We start from the raw sequence: 16754 nt of genomic DNA, 5'->3' as shown, positions 1-16754 counted from the left end.
GTGTACTTCATCTTCAGTGCATTCTCTTTTGCTTTATATCTTGTGTTGCGTATCTGTCTAGGAAGCAGCACTATAAATATTTCTATCTGATGACAGACAGATACATTCTGCAGAATTTTTAAGTAGAAATGATGATGCCATGCTTCATGAGGTTTAAACATTAAAATGCAATTCTGTAGTTTTGTGTGGTTCAGTGCTGAACTAACTCCTCTTTGAACTGAACCAAGTGAGAAGTATTGTTGAAAACAAAAGGCTAACCTTTTTTTCCCCCTCTCTAAGGCATCCTGACGGAAACAAAATAAATTAATCAAAATAGCTGAAGTACTTGTGCGCTCTCACTGCAGAAAAGGTGAAGGTTGGCTTTGTAGTTAAAGCACTTGACTTGGAGTTCAGAATTCAGTTCTTGGAGGTGCTACAGACTTCCTGTGTAAGTTCAGTGAAGCTTTCTTTATCTGTAGCTCTGTCTTCAGTAGAATAAGGATGAAACTAACTGACCATATGAGGTGTCCTGAGAATTAATTCAACAAAGACTTTGAGGGTGTTCTGGTACTATAGTGTTAGAGCCGTACAGATGCTTTGGTAGGGGATATTGGAGCCTGAAATCTTGACAAGTTAAGGAAAAAGACTTTAAAATAATCTTTTTTTTTTTTTACTTGGTTTAAAGTCAAGGCAGAAAATGAAGATCTAAAGAGCAAAGTATCACAAAAGAGCCAATGAATCATCCTTTGATTGTGCTAAGGATGAGGTAACCTAGTTGCATATGGTTAACGCTTGTTGAGCTTTTCACTGTTTCCCTGTAAGAAAATGTATTGCTGCTCTGCGTGTGAATAATTATTGACTTTGGACACACTTGTAAAGTTTAAAGAATGTACCAGAAGGCATTCTGTTAGTTCATTACTCTACAATCAGGAGTGGTGCCAGCTGTAGTTAACCTGTTCCCTGTACCCAGCTACTTTTTTAAAACCAACTCGGGTGTACCTGAGTTGTAGTTGCATCTTCAGGTTGCAGCAAGTCTTTGAAGTCCTATAAGCGATTCTCTGCCATAGTGCCATGACACCCTAGGATGCCTTGAGATCCTCTCAAGGTTGCTGTGGAGTCCCATTCAGTGTTGGTACAGTTAGGTATGCAAACATGATTCGCAAGATAAACCCAGAGATTTCAAATAGGAATCCATTCTAATTTATTGGGACCTTTCTAAGTTCAACATAGTAAAAAAAACAAGTGAACCAGAGGAGCTGGCACTTTACGAGGAGTGTCTCAAGTCTAAAAAGTTTGAGAACCGCTGTTCTGGGGTTTAATTTGCAAACAATCAATGCTGTGGCAGGGTTGACACAGAAGGACTTCCAAACTAGAGCATGGGCTTTACATTGGCTAAGGCACTGAATATTGTGTGTGTATTTATACCTGATATTGCTTTCTCACTCGCACAATCACACACCTTGTGTGTGCCCCATCCCCATCTGCTCACTGAGGCTAGGGGCACACATTAACAAAGTCTGAGCATGAATTGATTTAATCTTTGCAGGTTAGTCTAACCTGGCTAGGCTAAATCACTTTGTAACTGCACAGATATACAGGCACATACCTGAAGTGGCTCAGGCTAGAAGCCAGGGGGCACTAAAGCAGTCTTCCCTTCCCTTGTACAAGGCTGAGGTGATGGTGGTGTTGCCAGGCCACAGCAGGATTAAGGAAGGGTTCTCCCCCTCCTAGATAATAGAGCATTTATCAGCTCTGTTATCAGCATTTATCACCCCATCAGAAAACAAACAGCCTCTCTCATTAGTTCAAGCTCTTCTTAAACAAAGAAGGAAGAGAGGTGTGAAAATTATGTCTGTGTGATAAAGGTGTTTGGTGAAGGCTCTATGAAGGTTAGACCAAGTGTTTTTCTGTCATTTGTTTAGATATTAAGCTATATGTTGTTGCTAAGAGCCTAACTAAAGTGTAAGATGTAGTAAGGACTTGTATAGATTTCATAGACATTAGGGCTGGAAGGGACCTCAGAAAATCATCAAGTCCAGCCCCCGCCTGAAGGGCAGGAAGTCAGCTGGGGTCATAGGATCCCAGCAAGACAAGCATCCAATTTGCTGATGGCAGGATATTCCAGACCTTGGGGGCTTGGACAATAAAGAAATTCTTCCTTATGTCCAGTCTGAAACGGTCTTGCAATAGTTTATAACCATTTGACCTCGTCATCCCTTGGGGTGCTCTGGTGAACAAACGTTTCCCCAGATCCTGGTGGTCACCCCGATAAACTTATAGGTGGCCATCACATCACCCCTCTGCACTTTCTCAGCCTGTCATCATAAGTTCTGTTTTCCTGACCCCTGATCATGCACAGATCTTTTTCATATTATATTTTGAATGGAAAACCTAGTATTTTAGACAACCCCTGATGCCCCCTTCCCAGCATATGTTCTGCAGTAACAGGAAGGAAGAGGTGTCAGATCATGTAGCAGTATGTGTCAGCAGGGAGTTTCCCTATATGGGGATAAATCTTTCCTCCTTGTTTACTTCTGGATTATCATTCACTTATGCCATCCAATGGGAGCAGAGAATCCAGGGTTGAGCTAGAGAAATTAACCCAACATGTTGCTTGTCATGCTGGTTATACCGTATATAGTTAGTAGTGTTTTTTGCACTGTTCTGAAGATATACTTCTGTATCTTTCAGATTGGGTCTAGTGCTCTTTTATTCTGTGTAGTTGTGCTTGAGTGTGAGTACTGCTCTCTGGGTTGACCAAACAAGTTTTTTTTTTTTCAGCAGACCAATTATACTTATTACAGTCCTACCATTAGTAGTCAACAGTTCTAGCATTTACCTCAAGTGGAAACAAACTTGAATTAGACCCACTTGTTCTGTACAGTGTTCTCCATTTATCAAGGTATTTTTGAGATTGCCATGAGAAGTTGTCTTGGGGTTTTGTTTTGGTTCTTGGTAGACTGTTACAAGGAGCATTATGTCCCATTTCATCTTTTGGTACCTAAACTATATACATATAATTACACATTCTAGTTGAAGAGAACAGAAGCTCCTTGGGCATAGACAGAAGCAACAATTTTCACCTGATCTGACCACAGGAAGCAGTCTATAGTCATGACCAAACACAAGTGCACAGCTGCAGACTGGTTCAAAAATGGCCAATCAGGGAAAAATCTGAATGAGGGTTCAGATGAAGACATTTCAAACCACAGCATCTTCTGTAACTTCTGTCTGCGCTGCCTCCCAGCCTGTTGCTGTTCTCAGAATGGGAGTGGGGAAAAGGAGCAGAGGGAATTTAGTCTGAGGTATTTTTCAGCCGTTGCTGGAGTGTGGGACATATATTGAAGCCCCCCAAGTGAAAGGGCTCCAGTTCACCCACCCCACCCTCCAGTGCTGGCTGGAGAACCCCTAGAACAAGTTCCCTCTGCTCCTCCCCCCCCCCCCCCACAATTCTGAAAACTGCAGCCTCACAGGGAGGAGGTGCCATTGCTGGGTGAAACTGGCTGCAGGCAGATTTCCCACCCCCCTCAACCAACAGTGAACTTCTGTTTGGTTCAGGAGATTCTTGTAACTCAGAACACTTCCTGCAAAGCATTCTGAGTTACGGGAAGAGGGGGCAGCTGCATTTCTGTCTATGCCTCTCGTGATGACCTAAATAGATATTATTTATACTTCATGATTTTTTATTTTTTTTTGTCCAGTTCATTTCAAAGTTGTAAATCCAGTGGCCTTCTTCTTTTCTCCATGATTGAAGTGTAGTTTGTGAACCAGTAGCCACATCTTACTGTGGAGGTAAGATATCTTTAATGAAATCTTGGTCCCCTTGATGTAAATCGTAAGACTCATCAACTGCATTGGGGCTGATTTTTTTTTTTTCTCCCCTCCCTTGTGAGCAGGCAGTATGGCTAAGTAAGCATAATTTCTTTTAGTACTCTAAAAAGGCATTGAGGTGCACAACTGTTTGACTAAGTCCTTAGAATAAATCCATGTTGGAAGCATTCTTAATGTGTAAAAGGAAAAGTACAAGGCACCTACATTTATTACTTTTTTATAACCTGTGTGACTATTCTGCTTATACCTAGTTAATTAGGGATGAGAAAAGGAAAAATGTTCCTAGTGCATATTAGAGTTCCCTGCGCTTTTAACAGTAAAATAGATTTCTGCAGTGGTTTAAGACAGTGAAGTGTGAAGAATGGGCATAGATAAGAACAAGTAGACATTGCACTTAAATTGGCTGACTTGTGAGGCTAATTTGTAACCTAATAATGTAACATTCAGACATTACACCTTCTATCCCAAAATACCAGGCTCACATGGCAGTATGCATTTTGCATATATCATTTAGGTTCATATTAGCTTCATCATGAATTCTGCTATTTGCTGAAACTTTTTTCATTTTTTTTTTTAGATCAAATTACAAGCTTTGTTCTCATCTTTGAAACTGTCCAGATACAGGAAGATCCCTTCTAATATATTTTGTCTTTATCTACCCTCATGCCCCTCTGCGTACACATGCTAGCAGTAGGGTGCTTCTTTGGACTTGGAGGAAAGCCACTCACCCTTGTCCTATGTTTGGTATTTCCTATGCGGGAATAACAATTGTTTTTGCAGAGGAAGGAAAATACCCAGTGTGTTATATCATCCTAAAAGCAGTGAATGCCATTTTTTTTCCCCCCCTGTCAATCGTTCTTATTGACATTGTTATTTTCTGCATCTCAAAAGTCAGATTTTGAGTACTGGACTTTAAAGGTATTTAGGCACCTAATAGGTGCTTTTGAAAATCTCAGCTACATATTTAGGCACATTTTTAAAAGAGCTGTTCTCTGAGTAATTATGTTGCAAACAAGGATTTGTGGGTGTAAGTAAGAAAGAGTGCTAAGGTGTCATTATGTACCTTTTCTTTTTCTGGATGGAAGACAAAAGCAGTACTCCAATTGTATTTATAATTGGTAATATCAAATGTTTGTACTAGTTTAAATGCACGTGTCTATGTATGATTACAAGCCTTTCGGTTATTTTGGGCAAGGCCAGTAAATTCAGACACTGTATTTGTGGGATTATCACACTTTTATTTAAAGCAAATAAGACATTCTTGGGCACTTTCTTGTATCCTTTGAAAGGTATGTGCAATTAATAATTATTTTGCCTACTACTTCCTTCCTCCTATACCCCATCACAGATATTTTCCTGTTGTGGATTTTTGCATGGCTCAAACATTTTTCTTTGCGTGTATGTGTGTGGATTTTTATTTTTTTTAAAGCATGAAAACAGGAAAGGCTGGTGCTTCCTGCTCATAAAACATAAAACAATACTTCCCATAAACTAACTGGGTTTATAATCTCCTTCTCTGAATACCTTTTTTTTGTAAAGATGAAGGAAACTATTCATGTGCTTTTTAATTTGTTTTGATTATTGAAATATATTATGAAGTCAGCACTATTTTTTAAAAGAAAAGTTTAGTGAGGGCAGGGCCCCTTTCTGTTTTGCTGGCTGCAGTATTTGACACATTAATCTAATAATAGGCATATTTTTGTGTAACTATTGTCCTAACATAAACCATTTAGAGAATGCTGCAGAAGATTAACACATGTAGTGTTGAGTGGAGTATTTTCTTGCATGGTCTTTTTTTTTTTTTAACACCCATTCACATAGCAAAGGAACTAAATAATATCCTGACTCTGTTAAAGACCCCTTGCATTTCTCACAAGAACTTCCTTGTTTTCTTTCATTCTGTGGAATACGAAACTAATCCTTTATACTAGTCTGTTTTCAAATATAAATGCACCACCTTGTTATACTGATGTTTCAGTTCTCTTGAACTTAGGATGAACTATGTTAAAAAATAAAAGGTACATTAGAGTCGGGGAATTGAGCAGTCATCCTTTAGTGGCTGAAAGAATTACAGTTGCAAATGCCTGGAAGAGAAGTGACATTCCTATAATCACTGACTGGTTCATAAAAGTTTGCAGTTCTAGTAATGGAAAACTTGTTCTATTAAGTCAGCATCCTCCAAGGGAGAAAGAAAAGGATACTTACCTAAACATTTGGTGGAAGTTCTTGGAACATGCTGAAAAAGAGTCTTCGCTTGCCTCCAAGCTAGAAAGTTTGAGAAACTTCTTTGAATATTGAAGGAGAGAGCAAGTTATATGAGAAGGATCTGCCGGAGACTTGGGGGGTGGGGGAGAAAAGAACAGAACACGGGACTCTCCTCTCTGGAGGCTGAATTGAGTCAGAGGAGCGCAGCTGATGGACGCTATCTCTCTTTATATCTCAGTTATGATAGCATAGGAGTGATATAGTAGCTATGGTGGTAGCAAGAAATTACACGAGAGGCAAGGATTTTTGACCAATTACAGTAAAATCTCTGTTATATGGCATCCCTGGGATAAGGGGATTGCTGGTTATGTAAAAATTCTGATTATCAGAAATAACCTAGATCTACTCAGGTCCCTTCCGGCCCTAGAAACTATGAAACCTGGCAGGGGGGGTAGGGCAGGGGTGGTGTGGTGGAGGCTGTATGCTGAGCACCAGCAGCGCAGGGTAGTGTGTGGTGGCAGTGGCCGCACACCAAGCAGGGGCCAGGGGCTGGTGGCAGCCTCACGCAGAGCAGCAGCAGCACAGGGTAGTGGGTGGTGGCAGTGGCTGCTGCGTGCAAGCTTTCCCCTCCCTGTCCCCCACGTCTGGCTGGCCGCCTGGAAATTCTGGTTAGTAGAGTGTGCCAGTTAGTTAAACCCCAGATAATAGGGATCTTACTGTATGTAGTTGGGATAGACTTAGACACACTTTTGAATGCAACATGTTCTTGTCTCAAGAGAGCTGACAAAAAACATCTTGCATTCAAAAGCTTGCCTAACTCTATCCCAAATGCATAATCCAATAAAGGATGTCGCCCTAAGAAATCATTGCCACTCTATAAACCTTTGGGTAGGACTGTCTTACCTTAATGGCAGGAAACAGTGGTGCTAACAGCATTTTCCTACACAGCAATCAATCCTACTTTTTTAATGTACTATTTTTTTCTCTCTTTTTTTTTCCCCCCCCTCTCCTTCCCCCACTAGCTGGTTAGCCTGTTGCTGATTGGAATTGCAGCATGGGGGATAGGCTTTGGACTCATTTCTAGTTTCCGAGTTGTTGGAGTGGCAATCGCAGTGGGGATCTTTCTCTTCCTGATTGCTTTGGTTGGATTGATCGGTGCGGTGAAACACCATCAGGTGTTACTCTTCTTTGTATCCTTTTTGATGTGGTACTTATAAGCCGGCAAGCTGCATTTGTCTTACCAGCACACTGACATAACCTACTCATGGACAAGCACTCAGTTGTGGTAGGCGCTGCCCAAACTGGACAGAAAGACTGCCCTTCTGACAAAAATTATAATCTACATAAAATCTCATTCCTAATCTGTGAGCCACCATTTTATCTCTTCTTAAAGCACTTTGCTCTCATTTATCCTGTGCAGAGGTGTTGGTTTTTTTTTCCTGTTTTGTTTTTTAAATGAGCTGTTCCCCTTTTATTTGTATGAGGAAAGATGTGGCTTCTGTAAGAGCCACATTACAGTGTTTAAGAAGTCATTGGTGCCTTTTTCTGTGTGTGTTCCCTTACCCAGTTAAATCACAGATAAAAATAGGGTGAACATTTAATCTGTTATCATTGAAAGAAATAATGACTCTGGGGTATGTAGCTTACCAGAATTGTTAGATGACATGTCTGAGTAAGTATACATTTCTCAGGTGCCAGTAGGATTTTTGCACCCACATGATGTTGGCTCCACTTACTTCAGTTACCTTTTTAGTGTTGTTACATTTCTCTCTTTCTCTGCTTTCTTTTGCATCCAGTCATTAATTGTCAACCCAAATTAGAAATGAGCTTGGACCCAGTGCTCTGCTGAAAGAGTGCCCCATTAAATTCCTGTTAATACTATGCAAGTAGTTTCTTGTGATGCCCTCTATGTGATGTAAAAATTACGGTTCGTTTCTTTGGAGGCTCACGAATAATAATTCCTCAGGCACACATTATTTAGCAACACAAAAGGTATATTTGCAAATAGGGTCAGAGTGGAGACAAAAGACCACTCTGCCCCCGAGGAAAACTCTTAGCTAGCTTTTATCTCCTTCTCTTGGGCACTTGTGCAGAAACAGGAACTCTTACAACTCATTTCCGGTTCATACAAACATACATGAAATGACGTCACGTCATCCGTCGCATGTGCATTATAATTAACTACTTAAGTATGTGGGGCGGATAGGCATATGTGCATTAGCTAATTACGCATGCTTAGAAAGCTCTCCAGGTTACCAAAAGTTCAAACCCCTCTCTTTCTCAAGGACACAGCCAATTAAATCACAGCTTCTGTAATCTACATGAGAAAGAAGAGGGAGTTTGAAGGTATGTGTGATTTATTATAGGAAAAAGACAGTAAATTAGCCAAGAGGGGAGAGATGTCCTTGGTGGTGTTTCTTTTTATCAGGTACGAGATACAAACTGTGCAGTTCTAACAACACTCTATTCATTATACATTTTTAATAATATTTCTAACATATGGTTAAATTATTATCACTGTGTTCTGTTTTCATGCTTGGAGGGGAAAAAACCATTTCTCATGAAGATGACACTATGATTTTCAACTTTTTGCTAGTAGCTTAATTTCCAGAAGTAGACAAATGTCATTACACTGCACACACAACACCAGTTCCCAAAGAAGGGAATTTGTGCCTGAAAGCTTGTAATAAATAGCTGGAAAAATTGATCAATTAGTTTAATAAAAGATCTCACATTTACCCAAAGAACCTTGTCTTCCCCCTGTCCTTCAGTCAACATGGCTGTAGCCAACAACTTTCATTACACTGCAGTAATCTACTCTAGACAGCATGTGTATGAGGTTGAAAGCTTGCATCTTCAAATGTAATAATAGGTTTTCTTTTTACTTTCAGGAAGATGCATATAAAAGCAAACCTATTATGTATAAGGCTGCTTATTTTAATAGTTCCTCCCTTACTTGCATTTATGCATGTTAAAGTCGTATCCTGTAATAAGACTGAGTCAAAGAAGGGGAAAAAAGAATGTTTGAACAAAGGGTGCTATCTGCACATTAGGACTGCTTGGTCAATTATCTGCTTTGTGAACAGGAAAATAATTCAAACCCTAGATGACTAGGGTATTGGTAAAGGGAGTACAGAATTCTTCACTCCTGGGTCTCCAATTTTAAATGCAGCTGAGGCTTGTAATGCCTAAAGCAGGGTCTGGCAATGTTTTTTGGTAGAGTGCCAAAAACACCTGCAACCTCAAATTGTAAGATGTTGGCATGGCAGGAGAACCATGAAGGGCCCAATCCTTATTGTGGCAGTGCAGCCCCAGCCCCTTCCCTGCCATCCGCTCCGAGGCATGCATGCCAAGCAAAATGCTTATCTGTGCCACACTCAGGCACCCTTGCCAGGGGTTGCCTACCGCTGTTATATGGCAGCTGCATATCTATTTCTGAATGGCCAGACAGTGCACTTTCTGTTTCTCTTTGGGTTGCCCCTGTCTGACAGGTCCTTGAGCTTCTGGACACTGCTGCAGTGTCAGTAAGATGTTGACACTACTATGTTGCATATGCTTATAATAGAAACCATGAAAATTTAAAATGTTTTCTTTTTATTGAATTTTCTTATATTTGGCCCCTTTAAAGTATTGTAAGAGCATGAAACTGTATAGAAGCTTTAAATGGATATACCATGCCATGCTTATTTAGCCATGTTTTGCAGAGTAGCTCCTTTTTCAGGTGTGTATAGCCTTGTGCAGAAGCAAACCAGGCAAACATAAGAGATCTTTCTTGTTTTGATGGTAAATTTGACCCTGTTAATGGTACAGGATGGGTGTCAGATGTGCCATGGGCCACAGCTTACCGGTGGAGCTGCTGTAGCCATCCTAGGTCACTGGAAGGTAGGAATATGACCAAGTTGGAGTGGCGTGCTATAGAATTTGGGCACTTGGGCCCCAGCAGACATGGCATTTGGTGATAGGAGGGTGAGCAAAAGTTGATTGCAGCACCTGCTGTCACTGTTATGCCCTACTTCCTCAACTGCCAGCCCTGCCAATAAACCATGCTGGATATGCTACCGTGTGTCCCATGCCAGTGCTAGAACTGCTGCTGTAGTATGGGGCAGTTTCTTAAGCTGTGGGTCACGATCAAAAAGCGGGTTGCAAGAAGACTTTAAAGTGTCTTGGGGAGGTCTGAGGAATATGCTGCAAGGCTGCATGGAGCTGGCACACAGCGGTGGGGGGAGCGGGGGCAGCAGGGCAGCATAAAGTGGCAGGAGAGGGAGGGAGGGGGCTGGATGCAGCGGCTGAGGGGGAGAGAGACAGATGGACACTCTGTGGGTTGGGGACTGGGAGTGGGTCAGAGCAGGGTGATAGTTATGCTAATGGGTCCAGGTGTGAAAAAAGGTGGAAAACCACTAGTATGGGGCACATGGCAGGAACCAGAGTCACCACCATTGTGTGCCCTGGGCTTAATCCAGCCTGCCACAAGCTCCGTGGTCTGCCCTTCTGTAGAATACCATCACCCATTACTTTGTTTTCAGGGTTTCAGCTCTGTAGATATGAAGATATATTTCATCTCTACGGATATTAAACCAAATGCTATACAGTGACAAAGAACATCTTTTGTAAAAGAAGCAAAAATGTCTTGTTTGGAACCCAGAGTTTCTTTACCTGTTAAAAATACAGTTTAGCACTGAGAAGTATTGAAGTCCGCAGATTGAGGAGAATGGTAATGTGTGGCAAATAAGTACTAATTTCATTATGAAGAGGTCTCCTATATTGTTACAAGAGTGAATCTTTATCAGCTTCTATAGCTGCTACAAATCCCAAAATAAAAGTTTGAATGATGTAATCCTGAATTTGATGTGCCTTGAATCCAAGATCCAGTTCTAATCCCTTATGAATTTATTATGAAGAAAATAAGCTTTTGTGAGGCAGAAACAGAACTGCAACACATTGTAATTAGGTTGCTTTTCCCTAAATTATGTCTTTCAGGTGCTTCTGGAGTCGGTTGTTTGGGCTCTTTTATTTCCATTGTTGTTAAAGGTATTCACCCATCCAGTTAGAGGGTCATAGGTTTTTTTTATATTCTTAAGCACCTTTAGTTAATTGCATACTGAGGATATATTTGTTAAACTCCCTTATTGTATGCCCCAAGTTCTTCTGAAGATGTCTCCTTAACTCTCTTCTTTCAGTATATGATTATTCTCTTGCTAGTGTTTGTTGTCCAGTTCTCCGTCTCCTGTGCTTGTTTGGCATTGAACGAAGAACAGCAGGTAAGAAACCTCTGAATTTTCAGCTGAACACAAATGTTATGTTGTAGATAAGTAGTAAGTTAGATTGTGTTGTAGATTAATTTTTGCCTTGATGGCTTACTGAAAATATAATATATGTAGTGTATTGCTTGCTCATGCCAATAAGAGATAATACTGATCTTCTCAGTTTAACCAGTTAAGCTTTAAGTTAAAGAAGCTATTCATGGGCATTAGCAACTTTTTGGTTCCCAGTAGAAATGTGTGGGTTCAGTATTCCCGTTGAGCTGTCTCTTCTAACTCTTCCACTTCTAGTCTTTCTGCACAGATTTATGCATAGAACTATGATGCACCAGTTGCATCATGTGAAGTTCTGCAATGCCAGGCAAGCTGAATAAATATATGGTAATCTAAAATTTAAGATTACAGCCAAGGAGATAACGCCAAATTGCTCACATTATATGAGTAAAAGGTCAACCACTGCATTGGTTACAAAGGTGACCTAGAAATATGGAGTCAAAGTAAACAAAAGCATTTTCATATTGTATAATGAATAAGGCAAGTGGCAGCCTATTAATGAATAAAACCTTGTTTTAATTAAGGTAGCCAAGGGAGGTTGCATATTGGAGTGGTTAGGGCAGTGAATTGAGACTCGAGAGACCTAGGTTCAACTCCTGGCTCTGCCACTGTCCTATTGAGTAACCTTGGACAAGACACTTCCTTCTGTGCCCTTCAGTTTCCCTGTCTGTAAGTGCCCTGGTGGGGATAATGGCATTTATAAATGCTTTTGAGATCAAAAGATGAAGTGTGATACAGCAGAATCTGGATACCGAGCAAGTTAGGACCATAACCCTGTTCCCTGCCCAGGAGGGTTTGAGACTTAACTGGGAGCATTTGCTGAGGAACTCCAGCAGTGCACTGTGGTGTTTACCTCAAAGGGAGCTGCTTTACAGATAAGCTTTGCAGGACCACTGATGAACTCCAGCAGAGTGGAGCTTCAAGGTAAAACCTTCAGCAAACAGCTGAGCAGATGCTCCTTGTTCATTCTAGAGGCAGCTTCAAGAAGTTGGCTGGAGCAACACTATCGGTGCCAGAAAAGATACCAAGTGTTTTATACAATAGAATGCAGATAACAAAATACTGTCCCAGCTCCTTTCAGCTGCCAGAAGTCATGATCCTGCCTTCTGCTGCAGTAGCCTGCTGTGATCTACCCTGCAACCAGTTGTGATCAGTAGGATTGCAGCCTGCCTCTCAATGCCAGTTGTCTTTATAATTTTGCACCCTGCCAAAAGTGTTTCCCAAAACTCTGCTTAACCCACCCCAACAAATTTGCCCACTGTATTTATCACGTTAGTGACAGTGAATTCTGGGGTATTTTCAGCTAGTTCCCCTTCATGTTGGCATTATTACTTTACTAAAGGAGTGGCAGGTCCCCACCCTATGGCATAAAGGAATGATGAAATACAGGTAACTAGATAATTAACCACCTATGTTTTTTGGACCTAGTGAAATGCAGGTTCCAACTAAATCTGTGCAATACCAGGTAATGGGGACACACGGTCAGTCAATCAGTGATGCAACTGATGCTTTCCTGAGCTAGTTAGTCTCTAAGCTGCTACCCTGCCCTAACTTTTGCCTAACTGGGAACCTGTAAAAGTGGGGGATGATATATTGCTACTGTAAATCTGCTACATGAATTCTTATGTATTGCCTATCTCAACCACTTGTATGTTGTTTATTTCTGACTGTGTCAAGGTAGGGAGTACATGTGTAGAACCGTGGCTAAGGCTCTGGTCTTCCATGAAATATGAATGATAAAAAAGGGTTGCATTCATTTAAATAAAGTTGACCTGTATCTTCTAGAGTCAGCTTCTAGAGGTTGGATGGAACAATACAGAGGGTGCAAGAAAAGATATTGAGAGGAATCTAAATTGTTGTGGATTCCGGACCTTCAATCCAAATGACACCTGCCTTTCTGTAAGTTGATTACTGAGTTAAACATTGTAACTTATCTTTGTTCTTTCTTTTTCAGAGAAGCATGCACTTGCTGTACCATATTTCCAGGAATAACTTGAAGCTTGAAAAAAGTCTTTTATATTTTAATGTTTGAAGTTTTATTGGTTCACTTTTATAATACTCTACCTGCTTTCAGTGTTTAGAGATTTAACATTAGAAAGCACCACATGAAGACTTGGATGATAATTAATATCATCAAGAGCTTTTTAAAGCTCTTGGCCTTGAGTTAAATTAAGCAATCTAAAAACTAGGAGCTCTTAGCATCTAGCTAGCTGTACCCATCAGGAAATGACACACAATCTGAAAGTTCCATTTTTTTGTTACAGGATTGTTCTGTAAGTCATCAGTGTTTGCCATGTGCACCAATTATAGAAGAATATTCAGGAATGGTACTGAGATTCGTTGGAGGTATAGGTCTCTTCTTCAGTTTCACTGAGGTAAGTGACTACAGGGTAGCTTACAACGTGGTATGTTTGCTGCTGTATCAAGTCCATATTCTCTAGGTTCTAGGAATTGCATGCAACTGTTAAAGATCCTTTGACATTCAGACTAGCATTTAGGCTCTGCTTAAATGTGTCAAAAGGCAGGTTTGTATGTACTCAGCACAAGTATTTTTTTCCGCAAGCGTAGCATCTTACAGCAGTGCTTTTCAGATTAAATTCTTAATACTACAGACAGTTAAATAATAGTTGTAGATATTAGTATGGTAGTAAGAAAGTAGCAGGATGCAGACAAGTATATTGCAAGTATATAGATGCTAAACTGCCATTGGAGACTGAAATAATATAAATAAAAAGCAGATGCAGAGAGAGTGTATGTATGTGCACATTTTCCTAGATGATAATTCTCTCTCAAAACAATGCATTCCTCCCTCTAGTAGTAACAAAATTTGTTTGGATTCCCTTATAGTTAAAATACCATATTTACCTGAGTAGATGATGACCTTGAATACAAGATGACCACCCAATAATTAGATTTTATATATGGAAAATGTATACATTTTGTAATAATTTTTCAGGTATAGAATTATTGGAGGTTTGCCTTGATCTAGTCCCTTTTCCACTGCTATAATAGGGAAAATAAATATGGGGTCAGGTAGCTGTTTTGCTCTTTGCTTCCCCCCCAACTTCCTTTTTCTTCTTACTGTCAGATCCTGCTCTCCCTGAGCACATGGAAGTGCGGTGCAAATTTGAAAATGCTAGCTTTGAAATTGAACATGGCTGTAGCAATTTGCATACAGTACCCATACACTTTGTTCATTGAGAATTAATGTATGTGACCGTTTTTTGAAACTATTCCAAGCTTTATCATAGGTACTCTATCAATACGCCTTTGAGTAGCATTTTGAGACTTACTTATATATAGTATGAACTATGCATGATATTAGTTCAAAGCCAAAGGCTCATGATTTACCACATAGTTCATTGGGCTGGGCCCCACCAGACTCAACAGCATTTCAAACCACGGTGACCCTATAGCTGAGCACTGCCCAATATGTGTGCATATTCCAGATATACCTCCCCCTCCCCCACAAAGGATCCATGTATTAATTAGGCCCCACTCATAACTGGAACCAGGTGTTCTTTTCGTGAGTCCTGGGATGCTCTAAAAAAATTATACACAGATGAGGTGCAAGGCAACCTGGTCTGACTTTACCTCATGGAGGATGGGGCCATGTTAATCATATGCTCCAGACTGAGGAGGCAACAGAGGGATTCGGGATGAACTGTTTAGGGCCTCATTTCATGATGTTTGCTGGGCATTTAAGGTTGGTGAGGAAATAAGAATCATTGGAAATGGGAAAGAAAGGCAGAGCTCAGCTGTGAGAGTGAAAAGGAAGTAAAAATATATGCAGGGTTGTGGCTCACCATGACTTGAAAAAGAGTCGGCAGTGAGAGGGACTATGCTTACTGGCTATTACTAATACGTTTTCTTCAGATGAGGTGCACTAATTTCTCATTTTTGGCACTAAGGGGAGCGTGTCAGGGTTAGTGTAGGCCTAGAATTACAGTACCTCTAGGCCTAGTCCCAGTTCCCTCTGGGGGTGTAACTGCCTATTTTCACAGAACATGACCTGGTCTCTGAGTGTTGGCCTGGTTTTGCAGTACCATGTCCTCCTGAGCACATGCTGCTTTTGGTACCAGTTTAGTGATAGGTAATGTATTTAATGAGGTTTCCTTGTAACAGTTATGAGTTGAAGGGATCTTTTCCCCATGCCAGTTGTGGGGAATAACATCTTGTATTCAGGTACATACAGTACTAATGCAAAAGTATCCTGAACTTGTGTCCTGGAAGTTTTTATTTTAACTCTCAGTAAAATATTCTAATTAGTTTAAACCAGATAGTGAAAATATGCTAAATGTCTCTCTCTTTCTCCCCTTCCCCCCCACAGATTTTGGGAGTCTGGCTGACCTACAGATATAGGAACCAAAAGGATCCTCGTGCAAACCCTAGTGCATTTCTTTGAAAACTTTCCCAAGGACTATTATTTTTTCCTGTTTAAAATATGGATTCTCCATCAATTGGCCTTCTTCCACATTAAGGGTGTTCGAAACCCCTGAAAAAGAACCTTCTGCATGGAGATATTTGTGCGTGTCTTTTTTTGGTTTCCCATCCCCACTTTCTAGGATTCTCTTTCTTGAAATAGTTTTGTCTATTTTGTAGCCAAGCAGAAGTGGAACTCTCTTCTGAGCTGGTTAATTAGCTCTACTAGATCATAGCAGTTGATGAAGTTCACTGCATTCAGTGCATTTTATAGCACTTGGGTGTATTGCCTTACCTTAGTGTTAAAAAAAATTAATATTGATTTACAAAAATCCATATGCTTTCTCATTAAAGTGATGCATTTGTGTGTTCAATGCCTGGAACTATGTGATCCTGTTGGAAAGTAGGATAAATTATAGTAAGCTTATTTTTGTGTGTAAGAACTGCCTCCCACATTGCTGTTTTGGGTTGGAATGAATATAGAGAACATCTGAAATAATTTAAAAGGTTGATCAACTTATTTCCTTTCCTTAGATAATGGATATAAACAAACATGTTAACTGACTCCTTTTAACTGTTTTTTCACAGCTTTAGCATTGCTTTTAAAGAGAAGGAAAATACATTTTTTTCATCTACATGTCAGCAAACGAGTGTAATAAATGAGGAAAATCAAGAAAATTTAGCCTATGGAGGTTAATTTTAAATGTGTAAATTTTCTACTTTTTTTCAGTAAATGAATGAGCTCTGGCACCAAAAAAGCACCAGAATCAATAATGATATTTCATCTCATCAGTGTTACAAGTGCCCAAGATTTTCTTATAAAACTATTTTTAAAATTAGCATAAAAATAACTTAGAAGTGTGATACTAACATTCATCCTCAGACTTGCCTATTTACCTTCACCCAGCAGTATATGACAAAGTATTGATTTGAAATGTGATTGATATACTGTAAAAATATTGTGGTGTTTTCAGTAGTATGTTTAAAAATAAATAAAAAAAAAAG

The 16754-nt window shown here is 40.0% G+C and overlaps 1 protein-coding gene across 1 annotated transcript in view; it reads left to right on the top strand.

Moving 5' to 3' along the window:
* The window catches only part of TSPAN13 (tetraspanin 13), a 24503-nt gene extending 7749 nt beyond the window's left edge, over positions 1-16754 (top strand). Inside the window, exons 2-6 of the mRNA XM_090046843.1 lie at positions 7038-7205; positions 11193-11273; positions 13113-13226; positions 13592-13702; positions 15658-16754. Coding sequence (XP_089902969.1) covers positions 7038-7205; positions 11193-11273; positions 13113-13226; positions 13592-13702; positions 15658-15732 — 549 coding nt within the window. The 3' untranslated portion in view covers positions 15733-16754. The remainder of the gene's footprint in view (positions 1-7037; positions 7206-11192; positions 11274-13112; positions 13227-13591; positions 13703-15657) is intronic.

Source organism: Crocodylus siamensis, chromosome 5 (genome assembly GCF_052110815.1).
Source record: "Crocodylus siamensis isolate JL-2025a chromosome 5, ASM5211081v1, whole genome shotgun sequence".
Taxonomy (NCBI): domain Eukaryota; kingdom Metazoa; phylum Chordata; order Crocodylia; family Crocodylidae; genus Crocodylus; species Crocodylus siamensis.
This window is presented reverse-complemented; position numbering and strand designations above follow the sequence as displayed.